This window comes from Gopherus flavomarginatus, chromosome 1 (genome assembly GCF_025201925.1).
Source record: "Gopherus flavomarginatus isolate rGopFla2 chromosome 1, rGopFla2.mat.asm, whole genome shotgun sequence".
Taxonomy (NCBI): domain Eukaryota; kingdom Metazoa; phylum Chordata; order Testudines; family Testudinidae; genus Gopherus; species Gopherus flavomarginatus.
The window spans coordinates 164,527,828-164,552,520 of NC_066617.1; the positions used below are offsets into that span (position 1 = coordinate 164,527,828).

Below are 24,693 nucleotides of genomic sequence, written 5' to 3' on the forward strand. Positions count from 1 at the left end.
AACTGCAAAGGGAAAAATGGGTCTGTGCCTTTCTTCTTCCTCTTTACGGGGGGCGGGCGGAAGAAAGCCTGAAAGGCGAGTTTCTTCCCTCTCCATGATGATTTAATCGGAGAAATGGGCAGGGCTGTCCAGTGTGGGCCCCCTGGTCTCGGGGGCCTTCCCTGTGCAGGGGGAGCCGCTCAGCTCTCAAGCGGCAAAGGGAGGCGGGGTGACACCTTTTCTCCGGCGTTTACCAGGCGCTTGAGTTAAACAGGGAGCGACCCCGTTTCAAACAGGCTGAATAAACTCCCCGACCCTCTCCAGTGACCTGCTTCAGCAGCCCGGGACGGGGCTTTTCCAGGGGCAGGGGGGCGGCGAGGCCGGGGCTGGGACGCAGAGTGGGGGGCGGGTGCAAAGCCGGCCCGAGGGGAGCCCCCACGGCGCACAGCGCCCCGCGGGGGGAGGGGAGCAGGCAGCTCCGGAGAGGCCGGGCCTGGCCGCTGCGTCCCGCCCCTGCCCGGAAGTGAGCGCCCGGCCGGGGTTAAGGGCCGCGGAGAGGGCTGGCCGCCGCCGCCAGGGAGCGCGGGAGTCCCGGGCAGCCCCTCCCCCTGCGTGTCCCTCCCCGCTGCCATCGCATCCGCCGCCGGCCCCGGTGCTCTGGGATCCTTCCCGCCGCCCCCGGCCCGGCCGCAGGGCCTGGCCCCTGACTGAGTGTCCGCGCAGGACCCTCGCATCCTCCCCAGGCCCCCTGCATTTCCAGTGCTTCCGGCTTAGCTCCGCTGGGTGCCCTGTCTGACACCCGGGTGCTGAGCGCGTCGGGGGCACTGCTGGGCGGTGAGCGGGGTGTTACTGCAGTGCCCATATAGTAACCCTTGAAAGGGCCCTCCACTGAGGGCTTTGGGCCTGAGACACTCGGCTCTGCAGTGTGAAGCCACCTTTGGTTCAGCTGTTGGTCCAGCTCTTTAAGGACTCTGTGCACCATTGCAGGCTGGGAGACTGGGCAGAGATGCTCCAGCTACAGAGGCTGAGGCGGCTTGCGGGGGCAAACTGCCTGCTCCGGAGACACAGCGCTACGTGGAGGAGCTCTCCCAAAAATGCATCCTTTGCAGAAGTGCTGCAGCTGGAGGATAAAAAGCTCACTGGTGTAGTTTTCCCTCTCCAGGGTCTAGAGAGGTATCTAGCCCCAGGAGTGAACACTGCAAGCTTCCGGACTTTCAGCCCCGGCCTGGATGACATTCACAGGGCAGAGGCGCTTTTCAAACCCTCGGGCAGACACGTGATTGATTATTTCAGTTCTGCTGTCCGCATGGACCATGCACCACAGCTGTCGCAGCCTGAGGTGAGGCCATTTCCAAGGATGGAGAGGGAGGTGGTATCCTTGCTCCTGTGGTCAGAACACATGTTGAGTGGGGGGAGCAGGGAGTCCATCCTATACAGCGTTGTCCCTGTCTCCCCTCCCCTGAATTCATGCATTTGGGTGCTGTAGTTTTAGCAGTTCATCTGACCACTTGGAGCCGAAAGAGAGCGTCTCTGTGCAGTCAGCCCTCTGAACGATGGGGACTTGTGCAGGAGGTCAGACTAGATGATCAGATTGGTCCCTTCTGACCTATGAGTCTATGAGTCTATGAACTGATGGAAGCACAGCTTCTGAAGGGCCTGGGCTTTCTGCAGATGTCCCAAGATTTTACAGATCCTGGGACTTCTACAGAGTTGAAGGACTAAGTCCCTTACGAAGGGAACAAAATATTTATCCCTACAGATAGGACAATTAAATGGAAATTTCATGTTGTCTGGGCTACTAAGTTTTCAATCTAACTTGGCCCTTCCAGCGACTTTTAACATAGGAGGGTATCAACTAGCACAAAGACATTCCCTGAAAGCGAGTCTGTCTTAGTTACCAGCAACATGGTATCTGAGCACCTCATAATCCATAATGACACCCCTGTGAGATAGGGAAGTGCTATTATCCCCATTTTACAGATGGGGAACTGAGAGGCTACATGACTTGCTCAGGTTTACAGGGGAAGTCTATGGCATGGTCTAGAACTCAGCTCCCAAGACTTACGTGAGTGCCGCAGTCACTGGACCATCCTTCCTCGTCTAAGGTGGTAAGGGCATGAGAACTAATTGAGGCTTTGCAGGAGTGACCCACTCATGTTGCACAAGTGGGGTTGGATGAAGGAGAGAAAACTAACAATGGTATCTCCTGTTTTTCTCCAGGTGTGCTTTGTGGGCAGAAGCAATGTTGGGAAATCCTCCTTAATAAAGGCCTTGTTTTCATTGGCTCCCGATGTTGAAGTCAGAGTGTCGAAAACTCCAGTAAGTGTGGTTACGGGATTCCCTCTGTCTCAACAGGAAGCTCCTGCCAGTCAGGGGAGATGAGAGAAAGGGCTAACCTTAGCTCTGGGGTAACACAAAGCTCTGAGAGCATAAGATGGATTCTGTTCTGGCTTGTGCATCTTCAACAGGAATTTTAAGGTTTATTTGCAAAAGTCCTATTACTGGAAATATGAGGTGAAAAGAACCCAGCTTGACTCTCAGAGCCCAGGGTGAGTTTTCAGGGCTAGCAGTTGTGGAGGGGGGAATTAATCTTTTTACTCATAAGCTGAGCACACTTGATGTGCAGCCGCTGAGACAAAACAAACACACAGCCCTACCAAGCTAATTTGTAGTCTCTTTTTTTGAGAATAGTTTGAGACTCAGAGCTAAATCCTCCTCCTCAGGTAATGACTGTGGAAGGTCATTGAAGCAGTGGAACTGTCGCAGTCTGCTCCACACAGAGAGGAGCAGGCCACAGGGAGGCTGTGCAGGCAGTCACCACACCCTGTGGACCCACAGAGGGAAGGCTTGGGGGTATGGCCAGTGATGCCATGATCTGTAGATCTGTTGACTTAAACACTCACAACACAGGCATTTTTAGTGTGTTACTGATATTACTTCAGCACAGAGGCTCAGTGGTGGCTCTGGAACAGCTCCCCAGGTATCCTGTGTCCTGCTTTCAGCATGTGAGGAGAGGATTCCACCCCCACCCCCAATTCCCATCCATGATGCCCAAACTGAGAACCTCCCGTAGGCAGAGACTAGGTTCTCTGGCTATGTGTGAAGACCAGGATCTGTAAAGCAGTGGTTCCTCACCTTTCCAGACTACTGCACCCCTTTCAGGAGTCTGATTTGTCTTGTGTACCTGCAAGTTTCACCTCACTTAAACTGTTTCCTTACAAAATCAGACATAATGTGCTATAACACTTTTTTGTATTTTTATTACTGAACAATTTGCTTTCTTTCTCACTTTTACCATGTATTTATAAAAGAAATCAACTGGAATGTAAATATTGTACTTACATTTCAGTGTATACTATAGAGAGCAGTGTTGGTCTTGCTTTGAGCAGGGGATTGGATTAGATGACCTCCTGAGGTCCCTTCCAACCCTGATATTCTATGATAAACAAGTCATTGTGTGAAATTTTAGTTTGTACTGACTTTGCTAGAGCTTTTTTAGTTGTAAAACTAGGCAAATATGTAGAAGAGTTGATGTGCCCCTGGAAGACCTCTACGTACCCCCAGGGGTATGCATATCCCGCGCTGAGAAACACTGCTGTAGAGTGTTTCCTAAAATCCTTTCTGATACCATGGCTAAATAGTATTGTAAGTACTAGTGTTCTCCTCTAGGGTTCCGATGGCACCTTAAAGACTAACAGATTTATTTGGGCATAAATCTTCATCTGAAGAAGTGGGGTTTTTAACCCATGAAAGTTTGTGCCCAAATAAATCTGCTAGTCTTTAAGGTGCCACCAGACTCCTTATTGCTTTTGTGGATACAGACTAACACGGCTACCTCCGATACTGCTCTAGGGTTGTAATTTCAAAAAATGTAAGTCCAGTACATCATGTGCCTGCTGGACTCTCCTACGTGGGCTCATACAGCATCTCCCTCCTCTCAGCTACATAGATTTGTGTAGTCACATTTAGACCAACTTAAGTTTGTCTATCAGTCATTGGGATGGTATCCTGTTTCTACTGAACCATGAAGTGCTTCCCTCATTCAGTCAGCTTGTCAGTTACCCAGGATGCATTACAAAGTCTATTCAGCGTTTCTAATGAATCTAAAACACTTTCCAGTCTTCTAGGCCCATCGGATTCTTGGTTCTTGTCCATATTCAGCTCAGATATCTAATGTTGGGCATAAAGTATCTTTTAAATAAATCAATAATCCCATGGCCATTTAGTAATATTTAATAAAGCTCAACCTGTCTCTCTCCAGGGCCACACAAAGAAAATGAATTTCTTCAAAGTGGGGAAATACTTTACCTTGGTGGACATGCCAGGCTATGGCTACCGAGCCCCGCAAGACTTTGCTGACATGGTGGAAGCCTATTTACAAGAGCGTCAGAAGTAAGAGAACCATTGCATGCTGTCGTGTTTTACCTGCAATCTCACAGTGCATCATAACAGTGGGGGATGCTTGCGGAGATTATAAAAAAGTGGAAGAGTTAGGTGTAAATATCAAGAAGTCATTGCCAACAATGGGATGGAATGTACTAGAACACGGTATAGCTTCCAGAGTGAAGTGGTGGTATTACCATTGTTTGAGTCCTGTTTTGAAGCTTGGATGGATCAAAGCACTGGAAAATATTCCCCTTAGGTTCTATCCTGTATTGACTTCTCTCAGGATGAACTAGATGAGACTAATTCTCTTTTCCCATCTCCACATCCTATGAAAGAGCATCTCAGTTCTCATCCTAGTTAACGTAGAAACAACCATTGTTGCATTGCCCCTCACTTGTGTTACTGTCTGTATCTTTGTTAGCTTGAAGAGGACGTTCTTATTAGTGGACAGCGTGGTAGGATTTCAGAAAGCAGACCACACTGCCATAGAAATGTTGGAGGAGTTTGGGATCCCTTACGTTGTAAGTTATACTTTCTCTTTAAAACACGAACCAAAATAAAAATGTAAATTGGCTAGAGTCAAGGGCATTCTCTAAACATTTTGTACCTTCAGACAGATGAGCCTCAGCAGTAGCGCTCTAGCAGTGAGTTAAAGGTGATCTGCACAGGGACAAAAATTGCTGCACCCCTCCCCCACACACACACACTTCTTTTAAAATTCATATTGTATAGGGAGGCCTGAAAATCTATTGTCTGTTTTGGTTTTTTTTTAAGGTCTGAATTTTCAAAATTGACCTTATTTTTGGTGCCCAGTTTGACACCCCTTAAAGAGGCCTGATTTTAATAGGCTGGGTTCTCAGCGTTCATGTCCTAGTATCCCATTTAGATAGGACATGAAGCAGTTTGAAAGTGGTGGAAGGGTGATACATCTTGGCAAACATTTCCGGGTTTACAGTAAAGCAACATTCTTCCCCCCTGCTCCCTAAATCTTCTTTTTATGGATTTGTGCAGTTTGTGTTAACCAAAATCGACAAAGCTTCCAAGGGACTGTTGGTTAAAAATGTACTGGAGATCCAGGACTTCGCAGAGAAGCACACTCAGGGGTGCTTTCCTCAACTCTTCCCAGTCAGGTAAAGCTCGCTTCTACTGATGTCTGAATTTTAAGCACCTGAAAAACACCAAACGCACTGAAAGGTATGACAGTTTGGGAGACTGAACTCCTGTTTATGCCCAGAACAGGTACAATGGGCAGTATCGGAGCAAGTTACTCTCACGCTGACCCCAGCCTATCTGAGGTAGATCCCTTAAAGAGGTGAGAGGAGAGTTCAGCTTTCAAGGCCCATTCCTTGTTTGGTCTTTCAGATGAGACTGACAGCAGAGGCACAACATACGCTGGTGGGTTTTGTGGTGTGAATGCCTGCCTGAGACTACCGCACTCATTTTAAACAGACCACGTATGGGCAATAGCTTGGGACCAGGTTTGAAATGGCTGTGGCTTTCTGAGGCATACCAAGGATAGTACTTGCAGTTATGCTGCCCAATAAAGCTACTTTGCTCTAAGACTGTATGCAAAGTATCCCCTCTGCAGATGGGGGAATGGGCAGAGAGGCTAACGTGCAGTTCTACTCTGAAAAAGAGCAAGATAAAAATGGCATCTTGCATAACGTCTCTGCTGCCTATGTGTAACTTTAACTTCAGCCTTCTTACTCCTGTTAGCCCTGCAGAGTCTGTACAACTCTGGGAGAGGGAGCTGGGTTCTGTTTTGGATCCAGCATTAGCAGAATCCAGCTCTGCCCCTAGTTACATCTGTACCATCTCACTGAACCGAGCTGCATGGTACAAATGTAACTGAATGGAATTTGGCATATAGAATCTTGTACGGGGGGTGGATGTGTTGGAAAGAACCCAGCTTGACTCTCAGTTTCTAGGATGAGACTGTGGCAATTTAAAAAATCTATGTGTAAATAGAGCAAGGTTGATGTTGAGTGTGTCAAATATGGGACCCAAAATGCTGCTTTTACAGTGTCAATTTTCAGAGTAGAACTATTCTAAGGCCTAGAGCCACAAAGCTATGTAGGCTCCTAAGTGACTTTGCCAAGGACACACAGAAAACCTGTAGCAGAGCTTGAGATAGAACCCAGATATCCATTGCTTTGCATTTGTGAAGTCGCTTACATCGGTGCTAAAGGCTACCAAAAATCAGCATGGTGTAATGTTCTGCAACCACTTGGTATGGGTATAAGTGACTACCCAAAGCTGGGCTTTTAGTATCATATCTCCTCTCCAGGGGTTGCTGTGCCCTTATTGCCTCATACCAGACAGATGGTCTTGGGATTTTTTTATTTGATATTGAGCAGTGAGCAACTGTCAATTTGGGGAGGGGGTTGGGGAGATCAGGACTGGATTTTATAAGATAAGAACGTGTAAAGGCGTACACCAGTTTGGAACTGTCATGTTAATGTCCCTTTATAATGAGATCCTGAATTAAGTGACGAGCCACAGCCAAGCTTCCTTTGCTGAGCACACTATACCTGATAAAAGTTCAAATGTAGCTCCTTTATGTAGAAACATCAGTGAAATCCTAGGACATTGAAGTCAATAGGCCAGGATTTGACCTGTGACATTTAATTAAGTGGTGTGTGTAACGGGGGAAAATCCTATGTAACATTTTTTCCTTGTTTAAAAAATCTCAGCAGAGAACCCTATTAAAAATTTTAAACATCACCTTATTTTGAACATGGCTTGTGAAGTTGTTAAACTTGTATTAAAGGTTGCGGAACTCTAAACCTCTGCTGTAGAGTGTAGCGATTCTGTTATTATTGCAGCAATAAACTAAATGGAAGAATTAACACCTAATTTCATTGGATAGAAAATGTTTAGGGCACCACTGAGCTGCAATTTCAAACTCTTGTGAAGCTGCATTTTTGCACCAGAAAGACAAGTCCTTCCTTCTACACATAAAGCTAAGTGAAGAGAATCTGTGATGTACCATAACATTTTTTGCTGATTCCAATCTGTGATCGTGCAGTGGACAGAATTTAAAGTTGCCGCAGGAACTATACATTTCCTGATTGTTGTGGGACTAAATTATTGATGTTTTAAAATATATCAGAAACAATTGGCTGACTTTGAAGTTACCTGATACTCCAAGGGACAGTGGCAGCTTAGCAGAATTAGGCACCTGCATTTGAAGGAAGCAAGGACCTGAACATGTAAATCTTTCTTTCTACAGTTCCATAGAGTATTCTGGCATCCACCTGCTGAGGTGTTTTATAGCCCATGTTACAGGAAACCTTCCCATGATGAATTCCTGACAGCCACAACTCTCCTGTTGTATTCTACTCATCCAGCACAACAGGTACCAAACATAGTGCTCTGGACATTGCTTTTTGCTTTGTAAATAAGATAAAATAGTGAAATTATTTTGAGGGTTTGTAATAACTTGTTAATGAAAATTTAAGGAAACTTAAGTGATGCCTGCAGCAGAATGTTATCTGATTTTCTAGATTTATTTATTGGTATTAATTTACTAAATTGACAAAAAAAAGGATTTTTAAAGCTCATGTTTTAACAAACTTCCACTTGCTTCCCTTCCTTGTTATGAAGATAGCCTTGACATGTGAAGCAGGTTTTAATGAAAGCTTAGATACTAAAACATAGCTGTATAGCAAGAGATAAACAGAGTGCATGGGGGCCTGGCTGTAGCAACATCCTTTAGTCACTGATCAGCTGTGACTGTCAGTCAATCTGTTTTAATACAGATAATATGAGAATAGGGTCACCCTATAGAATTTGAAGCTGTTGGTGTTTGTGTTCAGTTCTAAGATTTTCATGCTTTCTTTAATGTTGACAAGGAAGTAGCAAGAACACTCTTTCCTGCTGTATGGCTTCCTACCTGGAGGTGGAAGGGACTTGTCCTTTAAGAAGTTACGAGAGGATGATGCCGTTAAAGGAAGTCTGGTGCACAAGCTGCATGGAGTTACGTGGTACCTCTGCCAGGCATAACTCTATGCTGTGCCCCAAGGGAAATTACCCTAATGTAATCAAGCACCAGTGGCTACAAGCTGTGAGGGCTCTCCACCACCCCATCAGTTCCTAGGAGAAAGAGCAGATGAAGTAATAGCAGGAGGAAAGCTGTGGCTTTGTTAATGGTGAGAGGAAGATGACTGCTTTGCTTTGTCAGCACTTGTTAATGGAGCACTCTGCTGGAAGAATTAGTACTTACATAGCATCTATTGCCGGGGTTCTCAAACGGGGGGTTGGGACCCTTCAAGGGGTCACAAGCTGTCAGCCTCCACCCCAAACCTTGCTTCACCTCCAGCATTTATAATAGTGCTAAATATTTAAAAGTGTTTTTAAATTATAAGGAAGGGTTGCACTCAGACTTGCTTGTGAAAGGGGTCACCACTACAAAAGTTTGAAATCCTCAGGCCTTGCTCTCTAAGGCAATAGTTCATTGGTTCTCAAAGGGGTAGGGGTTATCACTCCTTTTTGCACTGTGTTCTCTTGCTTAGCACCAACTTCACTATGGACCTCTCAGGGAACAAACCAAAATTCTTTAGTGATGACAACTGACCATAAAGAAGTGAACTTCCATGGCAAATGAGGTACATGCTGCATATGTGGCCCTACCTTGTCCCTCAGTGGTAACCTCCTATTCTTCAGGGGCACATAACAGATGTGGGATAAACTTCCCACACTAAGTTGCATCTGTTTAGTAATGCCCACTAGATGGCATAGTTGTAGTGTTACTGATGGGTAAGAGTTCCTTCCCAGAAGATCACCCATTCTTAAGCTCTGTTTACACTGGTGGTGTGTGGAGTACAGGCTGTGTTCACACTTGTCACTGCAGTGAACATAAGAATGGCTGTACTGGGTCAGACCAAAGGTCCATCTAGCCCAGTATCTGTCTACTGACAGTAGCCAATGCCAGGTGCCCCAGAGGGAGTGAACCTAACAGGCAATGATCAAGTGATCTCTCTCCTGCCATCCATCTCCATCCTCTGACAGAGGCTAGAGACACTATTCCTTACCCATCCTGGCTAATAGCCATTTATGGACTTAACCACCATGAATTTATCCAGTTCTCTTAAATCCTGTTATAGTCCTAGCCTTCACAACCTCCTCAGGTAAGGAGTTCCACAAGTTCACCGTGTTAAGAACTTCCTTTTATTTGTTTTAAACCTGCTGCCCATTAATTTCATTTGGTGACCCCTAGTTCTTGTATTATGGGAATAAGTAAATAACTTTTCCTTATCCACTTTCTCCACATCACTCATTTTATATACCTCTATCATATCCCCCCTTAGTCTCCTCTTTTCTAAGCTGAAGAGTCCTAGCCTCTTTAATCTCTCCTCATATGGTGAGAAGACAACATCTGTATACAGTATTGGAGATGGCGGTGTACCATGGATTTATATAAGGGCAATATATTCTCAGTCTTATTCTCTATCCCCTTTTTAATGATTCCTAACATAGTTTGCTTTTTTGACCACCTCTGTGCACTGTGTGGATGTCTTCAGAGAACTATCCATAAGGACTCCAAGATTTTTTTCCTGACTTATTATAGCTAAATTAGCCCCCATCATATTGTATGTATAGTTGGGGTTATTTTTTCCAATGTGCATTACTTTACAATGGCTAGCTCTATGCCATAGCTAAAGGCTCCAAGAGGCAGGAGTGGCTGGAGCCTTTCACTGGGACAGGGAAAGGCTTAAAGTAGGAGGATGTTGCACTGTAGAGAGAGAGAGTGTGAGTGTGTACACAGCTCTCCAGCCTGGGGGTTCAGGTATGTAGGGCATGCTCTTCACCTAAGCAATGCTGTAGCTGTACTCTGCATGTGACTTAAGTGTAGATTAAAGAGGCTGTGTGGTCAAGTTCATGTCTGTTCATAAAAGGAAATGATGATTTCCCAAGGTCAATTAGGTTGGGTAAAAAACATCATTAGATGTTAATCCTACTACATAGTAGTAGCCAATCCTAGAGACAGGATCTGGGAGCTGTTGGAACAGTACCCTAATGCAATACACTAATTCCTATGTGCTGTATGCAAAAGAGATGGATCTAACTCCTAAGTACTTTGATCAATCAAGCAGAACAAAGGGAGAGTCAGGGCTATGATTCCATATATAACCATTGTTAGTGCTGAGTGTCATAACCACAGATGGGCTGTCCCAGATAGTACAGCTCTCAGGGACAAAAAGCATCCTGGAGCACATGCTGTGGCTCAGTGTCAGTTCTTGAGTAGTTTCAGCCTGCTAGCAAACATTTTTCAGAAGCATCCACTCAGTTCTGGGTGCTGCATGCTGTGGGCTTTTGCAAGTTAAGCATCCAAAACTAATGGACCCTTATGAAGCTATAAGATTTAAACCACACTTTTCAAAGACATCTGCCTGCAGAACCCAAGGGTCTTAAAGGTATTTCATAAAGATTTGATAGCAGTTGTAGTGTAATTTTGATTTTTTAAATACACACCAGTTTACATTTGTAAGAATTTAAAAAATACATACTTAGGAGTAACAGCTCTCAAACAGCACACTGTGGACCAGATCCTGTAGTCCTTGTACATATGGGTTAGTAGTGGAAGGAATGCAGGACTGGACAGTACAATTGTGCTACAGAAAAAAAAATGTATAGGTGAAGTCCTTCATGCAGGGGTTACAGAGCATTAGCTTTACTTTTATATTTGGCCAGGATTTGCTTCAGGTTGTCCAAGAGATCTTCAGACATAAATTCTTCAAACACTGTATCAGCTTTTGCGTTATGCTCAGCCAGGTATTTCTAGGAAGAAAATGTTACAGGTGAGATTTCCAACTTTCATTTTTAACCTAAAAGACATGCAGCTTCTGTGTCAGCACCATGTGCATCTATTATTATTATCCACTGCATAGCAATAAGGCCATTTATCTATAATTTAAATAGTAAAACTGGTTTCTTCAATAAAAAAAACCAACCAACCAAACTCTAAGATCTGACTTGATAGTAAAGCAACTAGGTTGAAAACACCTGTTTTACAGTGGCATGCCAAAAACTTTGAATTCTTAGGGCACAAATCTGATCCCTAGGAGTTTGTGAATGAATTGCCTATTAAAATAGTTTCAATTCATAGGCTGATAGTGTAAAAGCCAATCCTGTTCTTGAGGGAGGTTAGCATGGCAGAACACCAAAAGGAGCACGGATAATTTGTTAATTTTTTAGGAAGCTTTAGCTCCCTCTTAATGTCTGCAGAGTGATTGGTAGCTCTCTGCCCTAATGCATCTTATTCACAGATCTAAGTTTTTTTTTTTTGGCTATTTCCTGGTACAAACTTTCAGAGAAATCTCAGCTTTATTGAAGTTAATGGTGCAGGATTTCACTTCTAATAAGTGTGCCTCTTCTCTCCCCTAGTCTATCATTGTTTCCACATTTCTCCTTCCCATTGAATGGATTACAGTCTGAAATATACACAAGTGCAAGATTCAGATTGCATGTTTCCAGTGTCCTACCCATTTACCTTCCCCAGACGTGAAGGAGTGCTGTGAAGCATGTCCCTTTCACCAACAAATGTTGGTCCAATAACTGTTACCTCACCTAGCTTGTGTCTAATGGCCTAAGCATTCATCTCACTTCTGTAGCCATCCCCTGCACAGTCACAAGTGTAATTCCATTTTAGAAGGAGTTTTGATGGCCCAGTACTTTCACTAACCTAGATGATTTACACAGCAAGCTACACACCCTTTATGGCTTTAAGCCCTCTTGATTAAAATTGTTTCCCCTGGATACAGGTACTGGCAACATTAATTGAGGCAGATGTTCTAGGGATTCAGGAGCCCAGAATTCTATTTCTACTTCTGTCATTTCCCTGGCCCCTTTCCATGTCTGTTTCTCCTCCCACAGGTGGTGGTGTCTACTGTAATGCAATCAATCACATCCCACCCTGTGCAGATTAGTTAATAGGCCTTTGAACACTACAGGAGAGGCTATTGTCATCTTTCCAAAATGAGCTCTACTTTTTGCAGCCCTGATAAGAGGGTCTGAACAAACTAGAACATCCACCCACGTCAGCAGTAATGAACATCAACAATTCAAGTACTGTATTTGGAGACCTATAGTGTCTCCTGTTTCCAAAACAGCCCAGGAAGAACAATTGCAGTTGTTACTGGTATTTCATCCTACATTCAATCAGTGTGGTGACAACTGTTTTAGGTGAGGTTGGCAGGGCATGGTGCTGTACTTTTGCAGCCTCCAAGCTTTTTGGCAACAGCTTAATAGACATTGGAATCATTACAAGGGGCCATTTTACTGGCTCTGCCAATAATTTGAGGGAGAGGTAGGGAAGACTGAGCTATGGCGTATGTGTGTATATATGACTGTGGCAATCAGTTGTGAAATATTCATAAAAGGAACCCTAGAACAAGAGACTAAGATGCTATTCCCAACACCACACACGGGTTGGATGCTCTGCTTGCACATGGCAGTTAGCTTCAGCACATTTTTAATCTACATGGTATTTGCTATTGTGTCACTTTGGGAGAAATTGTGGACTTTTCTGTACAGGAAGGGACAAGGTTCAGCATGCCCAGACAAACAGGAGAGAGATTTGTTCTTTCCAAGGAGCTTGGAGACGCTAACAACCAGTCACTCCCTAGAGAGAGACAGACACTGACTTTTGGGAGGGAACCAATGACCTCTTTCTTCATAGCCTGCCATGAACTGGGCAGGACAGAGAGAGAGAGAGAATCAAAGGGCACTGGCGTGGAAATGAACTGACCGTAAATTTCCTTTTGGGCAATGTATATTTCCTAACCCTGCTTTCCTGTTAACAGTAATGGGTGTGACTTACTTCTACAGATCCTACATGAAAAGCCACCATTTCCAGGACACGGTACAACTTTTCAAGCAGTTGAATTTTCTCTTCATTTGTTGTCCTCACAGCAATCTGGTGCCTGAGGAATACAAATACATTCCCTTAATTGCATGCCCAGGCCAAAGAGAAACCTCTTCATTTTAAGGTTGGCAATGTAATAAATGTTAAAAAAACTCAAGAGGCTGGATGATTTAAAACCTACTTTTCCATTTGTACTTAAGTGTCTTTCTAAAGGAAGATGCATCTTCCAATGAGAGTGCAACTATTAAAACATTTACAATTAAAGCCTTTTCACTAGATTTAGTGTATCCTCTTAGGTAGTAAAAAGATGCACTAGAACTATCTACATATAAGCAATTAAACTACATAACTGTACATTTTTAGTATGTTAAAAATAGTGAGGGATATTGCTTATTTACTAGATAAAGTACTTTTTGCTCTGATTTGTGTCAAGCTGTATGAGGACGGTAACTGGAATTTAAACAAACAAAACAGCATATAAAAATACCACCTTAAAAATGTTTTGGATAGATAATCTCTTATCAAAGCATGTTCCATGTTTACAACTAATCTCTATTTAATAAATCATTTAATTACTCAGTGAATTAAACTGGTTATTTCAGGTAGCTTGGGAAAGTTTTCAAATATGCTTAAGTAAAAGTGACAGTTTAAATTCCTAATCTCACCTAAGTATCTTGAAAATAAGATGTCTCCTAAATTACTCAGGCTGACCTATTGTGCCATATTTAAAAAGCTTGATTTAATAAAAAATCAAATTTCAAATAAAATCTAATCCTGAACCTAAGACTATAGATAAAATTGAGTACCTATACAGTTTATATGTTCTCTAGCAAGCATCCAGCCAATTCAGCATGATCAGACATCACAATAACCTTTCATCTAATCTCTCCCACTACATTTTTAATCAGTTCAAATATATCAAAAACTATAAAGGCAGTGAACCATCCATGTACACAGGAGTATTTTTAGACTACATCTATATACAATACCTAATATGATAAATCTTAGTTACACAACACTATTATGCATGCTTTGTAATGTTAAAATATTACTATTCTGCAGCTATATGTATAGGGGTAGACTCTGAACCTGCATGGTTTATGTAGCATGGCACAAGATAAAGCAGGGGGCTGAGGATCTACTGAAGAAAAGACTATAAAAGAGCTAGAAGGTAGAATATTAGGACTTTTATATTTTGAACAAGTGTGTCAAGTCTTGAGGGTTTTTCTGTAGAACTTGAAAACTCAACGACTCTTGATAGATGGGACATGGAATAGGTGTCACTGCAATATGTAATAACTAACATTCACATGGCTGGATATTAGAGAATGCATGAACTGTAAAAGATACTGAAACCTTTAACTACAGTATTTCCTTTCTTACAGTCCAGTTACTATTGAAAGTTAACTTCTGAATTTCACACTATAGGGAAATGTGTCCAAACACATACAGGTATTGCAGACTCACTATGGCAGATTCACAGTAGCAAGGCTGGTTAGAAATGGGCTTTTCCCCTCAAATCAATTTGGTCAGTCAAAAAAAAAAAAAAAAAGCAGCGTTAATTTTCAAAAAGTGAAAAGGTTTTGGTTTCTTGACAGAGTACATTTTTCCACTGAAAGTAGTAGACACTTTTCTTATGTTGTCTTTAGTTGAATACTCATCTTCCATTGAAAAATTTTAACCAGCCCTTGCTATGCAGGCATTAATTAATACTCCATACTGCATGGTTCTGGAAGGAGAGTGTGTTAGTGATATGGAAACTATAGTATATGTGCAAGACTAAAGGCTAGTTATGTACTCAGTCAAGGAGATTTTATACAAACTACAGAAATTCACCATCAACCCTCCAGAGTATGGTCTTCTCTCTACATTGCAATGCAGTAGACTTCTCAGGAAAAATCTGTTAACCCCCCCACATCTGCATGTGTTGCACTTACTTCTTCTGAATTTCATGTAGCTCATTCATAGCTTCATTGAGGCCCTCATTGACTCCAGCCTCAATTAGGTTTTTATGTATCTTTAGGGCTTGCAGTTCAGCTGCACTTTTTTCCTCCTCTTCTTCAGCCACCTAAGGAAGGATAAACAAATTCTGCTCAGCAGCATGTTCTTCAGGCTAAGTTTACCCACCAATAATTAAAGTCCTAGAACTTGCTAGGAGAGTGGACCTCCTGCCAGCAGAGGAATACAGGAAAACCCAAAGAATTCCCACTATGAAAGGATCAAGCCAAGGCCTCACAGGACAACTTTCAACTAGTAACAAAAATTCCCTCCCTTCCCACCCCCAATTATCAATATAATCAAAAAGCAACTGTTTAAAGAGGTGAGAAGTAGCAGTGCAACTCACAAGCATGTTTAAATGGCAAAGCAAGTGTTCCTGGGTAAAGGTTCAACAACCGTATGGCAAGATGGTGCAGGATGGGAGAGGACCATACATGACTAGAAATAGTACCAAACTTAGATCTCTTTAATAAGACAACAAGTAACTCCTAAAGGTTTCCTTTTTCTCTTTTCTTTCTAAGAGAAGCCATTGTTCTCATGGGCAGCCTACCACTCAGCCTCCAATCTGAATGGGGTTCAAAATGACTTAGCACGAACTATGAAAAAAGAAACAGGACGCAACACTTCTCTCCTGTATCCATTAGATCAGCAGTTTTCAATCCTTAGCAACCCGAGGATCCCCATTTTGATTTAGTGTTTTTTGCAGACCCTCAAGCTCCCCGCTCAGCCCCAGGTCCCACCCCACCCTTCCCCCCCCAAAGGCCCCACCCTGACTCCTCCTTTTCTGCCCCCCTCCCCTGAGCTTGCCCTGTCCCTGCTCCTCCCCCTCTCTCCGAGCACCTCCTGCACACCACTGGCATGCAGGGGGCCTTAGGAGGGAGGTGGAAGAGTTGATCAGCAGGGCTGCAGACTCCCCTGGGGTACCCTTGCTGACCCCAGTTTGGGAAATGCTGCACTAGATGAGTTGGGCATCGGGTCAGGCATGGACTAATGAGCTAGGCATCATGAGAGGCTGCACACCCTGAAGTGTCCTTGCAGCACCAAATCTGAAATATGTGAACTTTTTTTTTTTAAAGTTTTGCCCTGTCCAGGCATGTTGGCACCTGCCTACACCAGCATGCTGCCTGGAATGGTTTTTAAGAACCTCACCAGGCTTTTTCTACCTCCACCCCCTTAGCGAGGAACAAGTGAGATTAAGGCTGGATTAAGGCAGTCAGGAGCCCTAAACACATCAGTGTGGTGCAAGTGAACTCAGTTTCTGTGGTAGAGAAGCCATCAACAAGGCAGATCCAGGTCCAGAAAGGGTTGCAGAGAAAGGTTGCAATAAGATATTTGTTCAAAGAAAACCTGGGTGTCTAAATACTTCCATCTGAACAGAAACTGGGTACCATACCTGACAACTGTTCAGAAAGAAATGGGAGGCAACATACCTCCAACAACAAACAACGTCCAAAGGGTGGGTGTGGGGAAGGGAGCTCTTCTGCTGGAAGTTAGGTAGAGGGACAGCAGTTTCTACTCATGAGATGCACCTAAAACAGCACCAGCTGACTGTCCAAAGCCATATAATGATTCATCAGGCTAAATTCAGCATGACATAGGGTGTAAGTCAGCACAGAATTTAGTCCTATTCATTCAAAGATCTTTCATTTATTTTCATTTTAGAAGAGTAAATTCCTACCTTGAGCTTCTGCTTGTGATGGTCATCCAGCTTTTGGGCTTCTTCTTTCAGCAGTTTTATGTTGCTTTTCTTCTCTGCCATCATCACATTCAACTTAAAGGAAAAAAAACAAAAAAACCATACACACCACATGTACAGCTGCCTGAAAACACCTTGCAAAACCTGAGTTATATAGAACTTCAAAACAATAGACTAGTTATATGGGGCTGAAACAAAGACCAAGGACCCTTACTCAAGTGTTAGAGATAAGTGCTCAGCCTGAACTCATAACATAGATATTAAGATAAGGGAAATACTGGAGAACTATTTAATGTCATGTTAATTTTCCCACATCAAAAAGCCAGATGAATTTATGTTCCCTCAGGAACAGAGAAAGGTGCTAGTGCAGTTGCAGAGTCCATGGGAAATTTTCACTGGAAAAAACAAACAAACAGATGCTCAAATTTTGTACACTACCTTAGACCCACACAAACCATTTTCAGTGACACTGCTATAATTCTACAGTAGCCTGCACTTATACTGCAATAGGAAGATAACCCTTTTCAATTGACATCTAAAAAAGGCAGAAAGTGAATGGACTTCGAATTTAAAAAAAACTAAACAATATAAACTATGTATTTTATAAAGTAAGTGTTTTTGTCTCAAAGGGTGATGCAATACATTTCCCTGTGCACTAACTATTCTATCGCACACCTTCAGTAAACTGCTTCTCCTGGTTTCCTACACTAGAGCAGGGGTCTCAAAGTCCCGGCCCATGGGCCATCTGCAGCCTGAGAACCTCCCCACTGTGGCCTGTGGAGAACCTCCCCACTGTGGCCTGTGGAGGAGAGACGCATGCAGCCACGCTGCTGGCAATGTTTGCTGCAGGTGCTGCCCCCTGCAGCTCCTATTGTCTGAGGGAGAGAAAGACAGACCATCACTAGTTGCTGGGCAGAATCAGCCATGGAGGCAGCATCATTTGCTTAACCTTTTTCCACAATGAATATAAACGTGTCAAAATACTGAACACAGCTATCTGATGCACACCTTGCTGCAATCCTGACAGTTTCAACTGCTCAGTCACTGAGGCCAAACATCAACAAACTGACAGAACTGAAGCGTTGCCAGGTGTCTGGCAAACACTAAAAACTCTCTAGCAGGCGAAGAATTTTATCAAGTTGTAGGATCGTTTTATTATTTGAGAAATTCGAAAGAATATAAACGTTTTCTTTTCTGAACACCATCTTCAGTGACATTATTGGCCCGCTGGGAGGATTTGAGGACTGACATTGGCTCTAAGGTAAATTGAGTCTGAGCCCCCTGCACTAGAGGGATAAAGTTCATTATGAACATATTACTCACTCACTCTCCTGGGTTAATTTCAGCAATGTTTGCTTCTTTAGAGACTGTTTGGACACCAATGTACATTAAGTATCAGTGTCCAGGTCTCCGCTTTCTAGCCTAAGCAGTATTGTCTGCTGAAACACTTTAGTGGCTAACAGGATCTTTTATGCTGCTACCACCTTCTCCATGGACTCAACATAGGGACCAAGCCAGTGTCTCAGCATTTAGCTGATTCCCATTTTTGTTGGATGGATTGTGGAATGCTTACAGTACTGAATTACATGTCCTAAATGTGCTGTGTTGCAGAGGGTCAGGGTAGAGGTATAATATTTCAGATTCAAGACCTGGTACAGTTTTCAATTCATTTGCATGAATTAAGCAACAAAGACTGCAGAGCTGAGGTGATGAACTGCTGGTGCTGACTACAAATGACTGTTTGTGTTACTAACAATACAGCATCTACCTTAGCACACATAGCACCTACAACTCAAGTTAATTCACTGGCTGCTTTTTTAGGAATAATCTGTATTTCCTTCTCAAGTCTGGAGCTCTGCTGAAACAAATCAGGGAGCCGCAGACTCACTGCCAACAAAGAAATTTACAGTCAAAATATATTCTCTCTATATTCATGGTTTAAACCTATCACTTAAATTGGTTCTTTCACCATTTTACAACACAGATAACCTTGTATAGCCTAGGCCTGATATTTCTGCTTGCTGAATTTGTTTACTCTTACATGTTCTTTAATAGGAGAAAATCCACATTTGCTTGACCGAGCTGAGATCTGTAACACCGACAGGGAACCTGGTAGCTGGGCTTGCAATCCATACCCTCTGCTAGATAGCTAAGTGGGGAGTTTGCTTTCCTCCAGAGATATTACATGCTTTCACTGCACCAAACCATACACGTTGAGATGAAACTATTTTGTGGTAGGTGTTCAGTTAAAGAATGCTGATTTCAGAGAAGTTACAGTATACGATCAGTAGGTTTCTCTAACCAGAAATGCCAAGAATAATACATAGCCCACTGACTCTCTGCTTGAAAACCACCATTCTGAAAATATTTACTACCTAAACCCCATAAGCAAAGATGTATAAAGCTTTGAGCTCACCTGTTCTAAGGAATCCTCTAAAATTATTTTCTTGTTACTAGCTTTACTTATTGCCTCTTCAGTCTCATCTATTATCTGCATAAGCGGAACCTGTAATGCACATTGAAAAGAAAGAGACACACAAAAAAATGGGGAAAAAAAAAATTGAGTATTTGCTCAGCTCTATTAGCCAGGGCCGGTGCAACCATTTAGGCAACCTAGGTGGTCACCTAGGGCGCTAGGATTTGGGGGGCGCCATTTTCTTTGGCACTGACCGCGGTGGCCGGATCTTAGGCGCTGCAAGCCTGGGAGGTGAGAGAAGTGAAGTAGCAACGGCATGCTCGGGGAGGCAGAGCAGGGGGGAGCTGTGGTGAGGGGCACCTCAGGGCGGGGGCTCAGGGATGGGGGAGGGCGCAAGGTGGAAGTTTCGCCTAGGGCGCGAAACGTCCTTGCACCAGCCCTGCTATTAGCAACATCCCACACAGGCTAGACTGTACTGCAGCTATAGTAGGGATGTTCAAGGACAATCTTCCTTGTGTATTTCCAAACATTTTACCACTGAAATGCATACACTGTTCGCAGGACTCAAATGTTCCAAACAAAGACAGTTGTTAAAGCACACCTACATTGATCTGCCGTCTGTATTTGGCGAGAGAATTGGGTCCATCCTCTGGGTTAAACTTAATCTCAAAATCGTGGCCTCTGGAATTTTCCATGCCTGCTGGGATTAGCTTCAGCTTCCGAGCCAGTTTGTGATAATCATCCAGCTGTGCTTCAATCTGAGAAATATGTGGTGTTAGAGGGACGGTAGGAGAGAAAGACACTGAATAGAAAAGGCCAAAACACAGATCACTATTGTTGTCACCGCTAAGAGGGAGCCACTGGCAGGTGGCTTCAGAGATGCACAGACATTTTGAGACCTCAGGAAAAAAAAAAAAAAATTCTTTAAAATATTAGTCAGCACTGGAACCTTTTGAATGAGATGAACATTTCTTCTATTTACAGAGCAGCTTTTCAGCCATCAATCTCAAGGCACTTTACAAAGGAAGGTCAGCATCATTCTCCCAATTTCAAAGATGAGAAAACCAAATCACATCACCTCTCTGTGCCCTGAAGCTTAATGGCCTGTACAGATAGGCTTGAGCGGTTTTTAGCTGTCCATTCCTTCCTGAGCAGCTGTATTCTCCTCTCTTGGATAAATGCCTGCTCCACCTATCCCTTGAATATTCAAGGAAGATTAGCTAGTCTGCATCCTTGGAAGCTGCCTGTAAGGAGGACACATGGTATTGTGGCAAAAGCATGGGCATGCAGAGTTCTGGGCTCTGTTCTCTGCTCTGCCACAGATTTCCCTGTGAACCCAGGCAAGACACACTTCATGGCCCCATGTCTCAGATTGCCTGTCTGAGAAATTGAACTCATGTAAAGAAATTTAAGCTCTTTGGCTGGAAGGAGTCTTACAAGTGATAAATTAGGAATACAGTCTAGTGACCCAGCCCTACAAATGCAAATACTGAGAGAGGTAGTTATATGGCCCCCATCACCACAATAGCTGAGCCTCACACTCTGATGCATTTATTCTCATAACACCCTGGGAACTGAAGCCATGTCTCCTGACTCTCAAGCTGGCACCCTAACCATAATTGGGCCATCATTCCTCTCTTGTCTGTGGTGTTAGTCACTGACACAGCTTGGGAAACTTTATGAAGTACAAGGGCCTGCTTCTAAATGGGGCATCTCACTGTGGCAATGGTCATGCAAAAGAGGAGAAGACTGTTGAGTTTGTACGGTCTATGGGACAAGGCATCAGACTGGGACTCAGTCACTAAGCCAGCTGATGTAAATCAGTATAGCTGTATTGAAGTCAAAGAAGTTACACTAGTTTATGTCAGCTGAGGATCTGGCCTCTTGGTTCAATTCCTAGTTCTGCACTAAATTACTGTATCTTGATCAGGTAATGGAATTCCTGTGTACTTCAGTTTTGCCATCTGTAAAATGGGCATAATGATGTTCAAGCTCTTCAGACTATTTCAAGCTCCTGAGCTGTCTTTGCAACTACAGTTGAATGCAATACACATGCTTGTTGTGGCCTCTTGGGGCCGGATATTCAATGATTCAAATGGGCATTGAATCAGGCCTTGGCTGCTGATGCACAAACAAGTACATGAACAAATTCCAGGCCTACTGGAAGCATGAGCAAAAATTTGTGCTTGTTGATTGTAAATCATTTTTAAGCTGTTAGAGTCATTAATCTTGGCCTGGCTTAGTGTCATTAGAAAAATAATTCACAGCAACCTCTTAAATTCCCAACTTTTTCTCTCTTGTATTTTGACACTTAATATCAAAGCTGCAGAGTCACCAGATTGAAACCATTGGCGGGAACTGGGACAGGCACTCACAGACTCTTTGCCTCTTGCATATTTTAGCTCCTCAGCCCACAGCTGCTGCCGCTCCGTCTCTAGCTCCTTGGTAAGCTTGTTGATAGTTTGTTGAAGCTCATCTTTCTCATGGTTTATTCTCTCTATGTCTACAGCTGTGTACAGCTGATTATCAATAGTGTGCTGCAGTCGGGCATTTTCCTGCTTCATCATTTCAACTTCCAATTCTGTAATCAACAACAAAAAGAGGAGGTACAGATCTCTGGACATTTACTAAGGGTCAGTGTCGCCACCCCTGCTTTTCCAGTATAAAAATCTCATTCATCAGTCAGGTTTACTTCTAGCAGTAATACAGATGTGTTCTGCTTCCATGAATGGCACTCTCCATCTTTAAAGTGCTCTACAAACTTTAACCTACCTCACAAGTGCTGTGAGGCTTAAGTGGGATCTCCTCAGGCTCTACATGCACATTTCAGGAGGCTATGTCCCTTCTCCCCCATTGCTGCTGCTTTGTTCTAGGTCAGGGAGAGCAACTCAGATGTAGTTTTTTTTAAAATGGAAGGATTTCAACTTAGGCAGGTTATGATTTCACTATTCAGGGCTGAGGTATTTTCCTTTAATTTGAGGCAGGAAAGTTTTGGTGCGCGATCAGTCTCTGCTTCCTTCCCTCACTGAACTATGGGAAAAGACCAACTGTAAGGAAGCTGGTTCAAGAGGGCAGAGTCTACCCCCGAACCTCATCATCATCTCCCACACTTGACAGCCAGACAACTTACATGTTTCTGCCTCAAAAGACAATTCTTCTCCCCCTAGAAATCAAGGCGGTGGCTTTTAAAGATGCATCCAGCACTTTCTGGTCCAGGAAGCACTTATCCCTGTATGTACTGCCCCACTCTTCCCAGAAAGTATAACAATATTACCAGCCAAGTAGAATCTGCTCTAGTACAAATCCATCCATGGAGCAAGTGTATGTCTATTTCAGAACCTTCAATCTGCAGTACTAACCAACAAAAGAAGTGATGATACATCAATCATCTCTGATGCAGCTTCCTTCTCACCTGATTCCTCACACACCTCAGTGAGGCTATGTAGTTTCTGATACAGGACAGCTGAATGAGATTCCAGATTAGTCATGTAAGCCTGATATTTTTCAACATCAGCTTGCAGCGAAGCTTTCAGCTTCCTCAGCGTTTCCACACGATCCTTTGAAGAGAAAGAAGAGTGTTAATAACTGGTATATAGAAGAATTGGTCCTGCTTTACAGTGGTTACTGGAAACAACAATAGCACAATGACAGATTTTAACCTGCACCCTTTCTTGAATCAGCTGTTACCAAAGCAGATAATTTTCCTCACAATCCTAAATGGTGGTGAACCCTGCCACTCTGTCAATCCCTATCTTGAAAGCCTCTTCCCTCCTTTATCTTATTTGGGTCAAATTTTCAGTGTCAGACTACAAGATATGGTTATTCCCAGTCTGATAAATTAGCTCTTGGGAGTTTAGAATGTTAAACTATCATTAGAACACCAGCTAAATTGAAACATTAAGAAATTAAAAGCTACAGGAGGAAATAAGATGAGAGGTGAGGCTGTCAAGCATCACAGGAGTCTAATAATGCATTCAGTCTCAGGTACCAGATGCACTGCAGTAATAAGTCACAGCTCTGTAAGGACAGAGAGAAGCCTCAACTCAGATTTTTCTTGCATTAATTTCATATCTGGCTTTTTTTTTTTTTTAAACTAAAGCAGGATTCTACTATGAGAGTCTGAGACAGTGACTTGACTCTTCCACCACCTGACGCCAGGAGTTGAGAGCGTCCCAGGTGATACCTAGAGCTCTGGAGACAGTTTCCTTTGTAGCACCTCAGCCCCCTATCTATCCCTCAGGAAGCAGAATTTCAGGTGCCCCTGATTCAGCTGCCCCCACCACTTGCTCAGTATGTACATGTTACTGGTGAGATTACAATAAGGGAAGACCCAGCTTTGATATAGGTGAAAGAAGTAGAAAGATGGTTTACTAACCGGCTCGCTTTCCCTCTCTCTCTCTCGCCTTGCAATCTCTTCATTCAACCTTTTGTTCTCTGCTTCTAAGGTCTTCAGTTTGGAATGGTCTACTTTAAACACTTCGTCTGCAAGAAACCACACTGGGTTTGAATAACCCTAGAGCCTCAATAGTCATACCAGACAACAGTGGCACAATACTGTAGTGCAGCGGTTCTCAAGCTTCATTGCACCACTACCCCTTCTGACAAAAGAAAAAGAAAAAAAGAAAAGTTACTACATGACCCCAGGCAAGAGGAGGCCAGAGCCCAAGCCCCGCAGCCTCAGGCAGGGTGGAGAGGAGCCAGATCCCTGCTACCCCAGACTCAAGTCCTCGGGCTTCGGCTTCAGCCCTGGGCCCAGTGAATCTAACGCGGGCCCTGGGAACCCCACTTAAATGGAGTCGTGACCCACTTTGGAGTCACAACCCACTTTGAGCACTGCTGCCAGGCACTTTAGAAATGCTTACAGGCAGATGGTATGCAATAACAAGAGATGACACTACCAACAGGAGAAACCCTGTCTTGGGAACGAAATAGTCCGAAGAGGAAAATGGAAGTCAGTTTCCACTATTCAAAGTGATTTGCAAAGAGAAGCCACACCAAAAAAAGATTCACTCTTAAAAATAAGCGCTTTGCAATATTCTATGAGCAGGCAGATGAGAAGCTGCTAGTTCTAGGAGAGGGTGTGGAATCCTGACCCAGTATCAAACCAGCTAGGACATAGACACCAAAAGTGACCAGTGATTTTGAGTGCCCAACTTGAGAGGCTATAAAGGAGCTTGGTTAACAGAAAGTGCTGAGTACCCACCCTCTGAAAGTCAGGCCCCTTTAAAGCACCTCCAGTTGGGCAACCACAAATTAAGGCACCAAGTCATTTTGCACTTCTGAAAATCATGGCCATAGTGAAGACACTTAGACCCGCACTTTTAAACATCTGCATTTTCCTAAATAAGATAT

At 43.5% G+C, this 24,693-nt stretch overlaps 2 protein-coding genes across 4 annotated transcripts in view; one reads left to right on the plus strand and one right to left on the minus strand.

Annotated features, from left to right (window-relative positions):
• On the plus strand, window positions 1-14,578 carry GTPBP8 (GTP binding protein 8 (putative)). Of its 2 annotated transcripts, XR_007775345.1 has the most exons (9): window positions 1-75; window positions 967-1,318; window positions 2,200-2,298; window positions 4,241-4,371; window positions 4,787-4,886; window positions 5,377-5,495; window positions 7,598-7,723; window positions 8,210-8,516; window positions 13,195-14,578. XR_007775345.1 is itself a non-coding variant. In XM_050961071.1 (8 exons), exons 1-7 carry the CDS (start codon window positions 17-19, stop codon window positions 7,677-7,679), a joined length of 942 nt encoding a protein of 313 aa, XP_050817028.1. In that variant the 5' UTR covers window positions 1-16; the 3' UTR covers window positions 7,680-7,723; window positions 13,195-14,578. The 2 variants fall into 2 exon arrangements, 1 of the variants encoding a protein (XP_050817028.1); XM_050961071.1 differs by lacking the exon at window positions 8,210-8,516.
• LOC127053624 (kinetochore protein NDC80 homolog) overlaps window positions 10,843-24,693 on the minus strand; it is a 24,647-nt gene continuing 10,796 nt past the window's right edge. For both annotated transcript variants that reach the window (XM_050958658.1, XM_050958649.1), the window contains 9 exons: window positions 23,717-23,823; window positions 22,754-22,898; window positions 21,717-21,922; window positions 19,947-20,099; window positions 19,342-19,431; window positions 16,908-17,000; window positions 15,169-15,299; window positions 13,187-13,289; window positions 10,843-11,145 (listed from right to left, as the gene is read on the minus strand). In XM_050958658.1, coding sequence (XP_050814615.1) covers window positions 11,023-11,145; window positions 13,187-13,289; window positions 15,169-15,299; window positions 16,908-17,000; window positions 19,342-19,431; window positions 19,947-20,099; window positions 21,717-21,922; window positions 22,754-22,898; window positions 23,717-23,823 — 1,151 coding nt within the window. In that variant the 3' untranslated portion in view covers window positions 10,843-11,022. The remainder of the gene's footprint in view (window positions 11,146-13,186; window positions 13,290-15,168; window positions 15,300-16,907; window positions 17,001-19,341; window positions 19,432-19,946; window positions 20,100-21,716; window positions 21,923-22,753; window positions 22,899-23,716; window positions 23,824-24,693) is intronic.

Coding starts and splice junctions, on each gene's coding strand:
- GTPBP8 (XM_050961071.1), top strand. CDS start 17: ATGGGTCTGTGCCTTTCTTCTTCCTCTTTACGGGGGGCGGGCGGAAGA. Junction 4,372..4,786: donor TATTTACAAGAGCGTCAGAA/GTAAGAGAACCA, acceptor TATCTTTGTTAG/CTTGAAGAGGACGTTCTTAT. Junction 4,887..5,376: donor AGTTTGGGATCCCTTACGTT/GTAAGTTATACT, acceptor GGATTTGTGCAG/TTTGTGTTAACCAAAATCGA.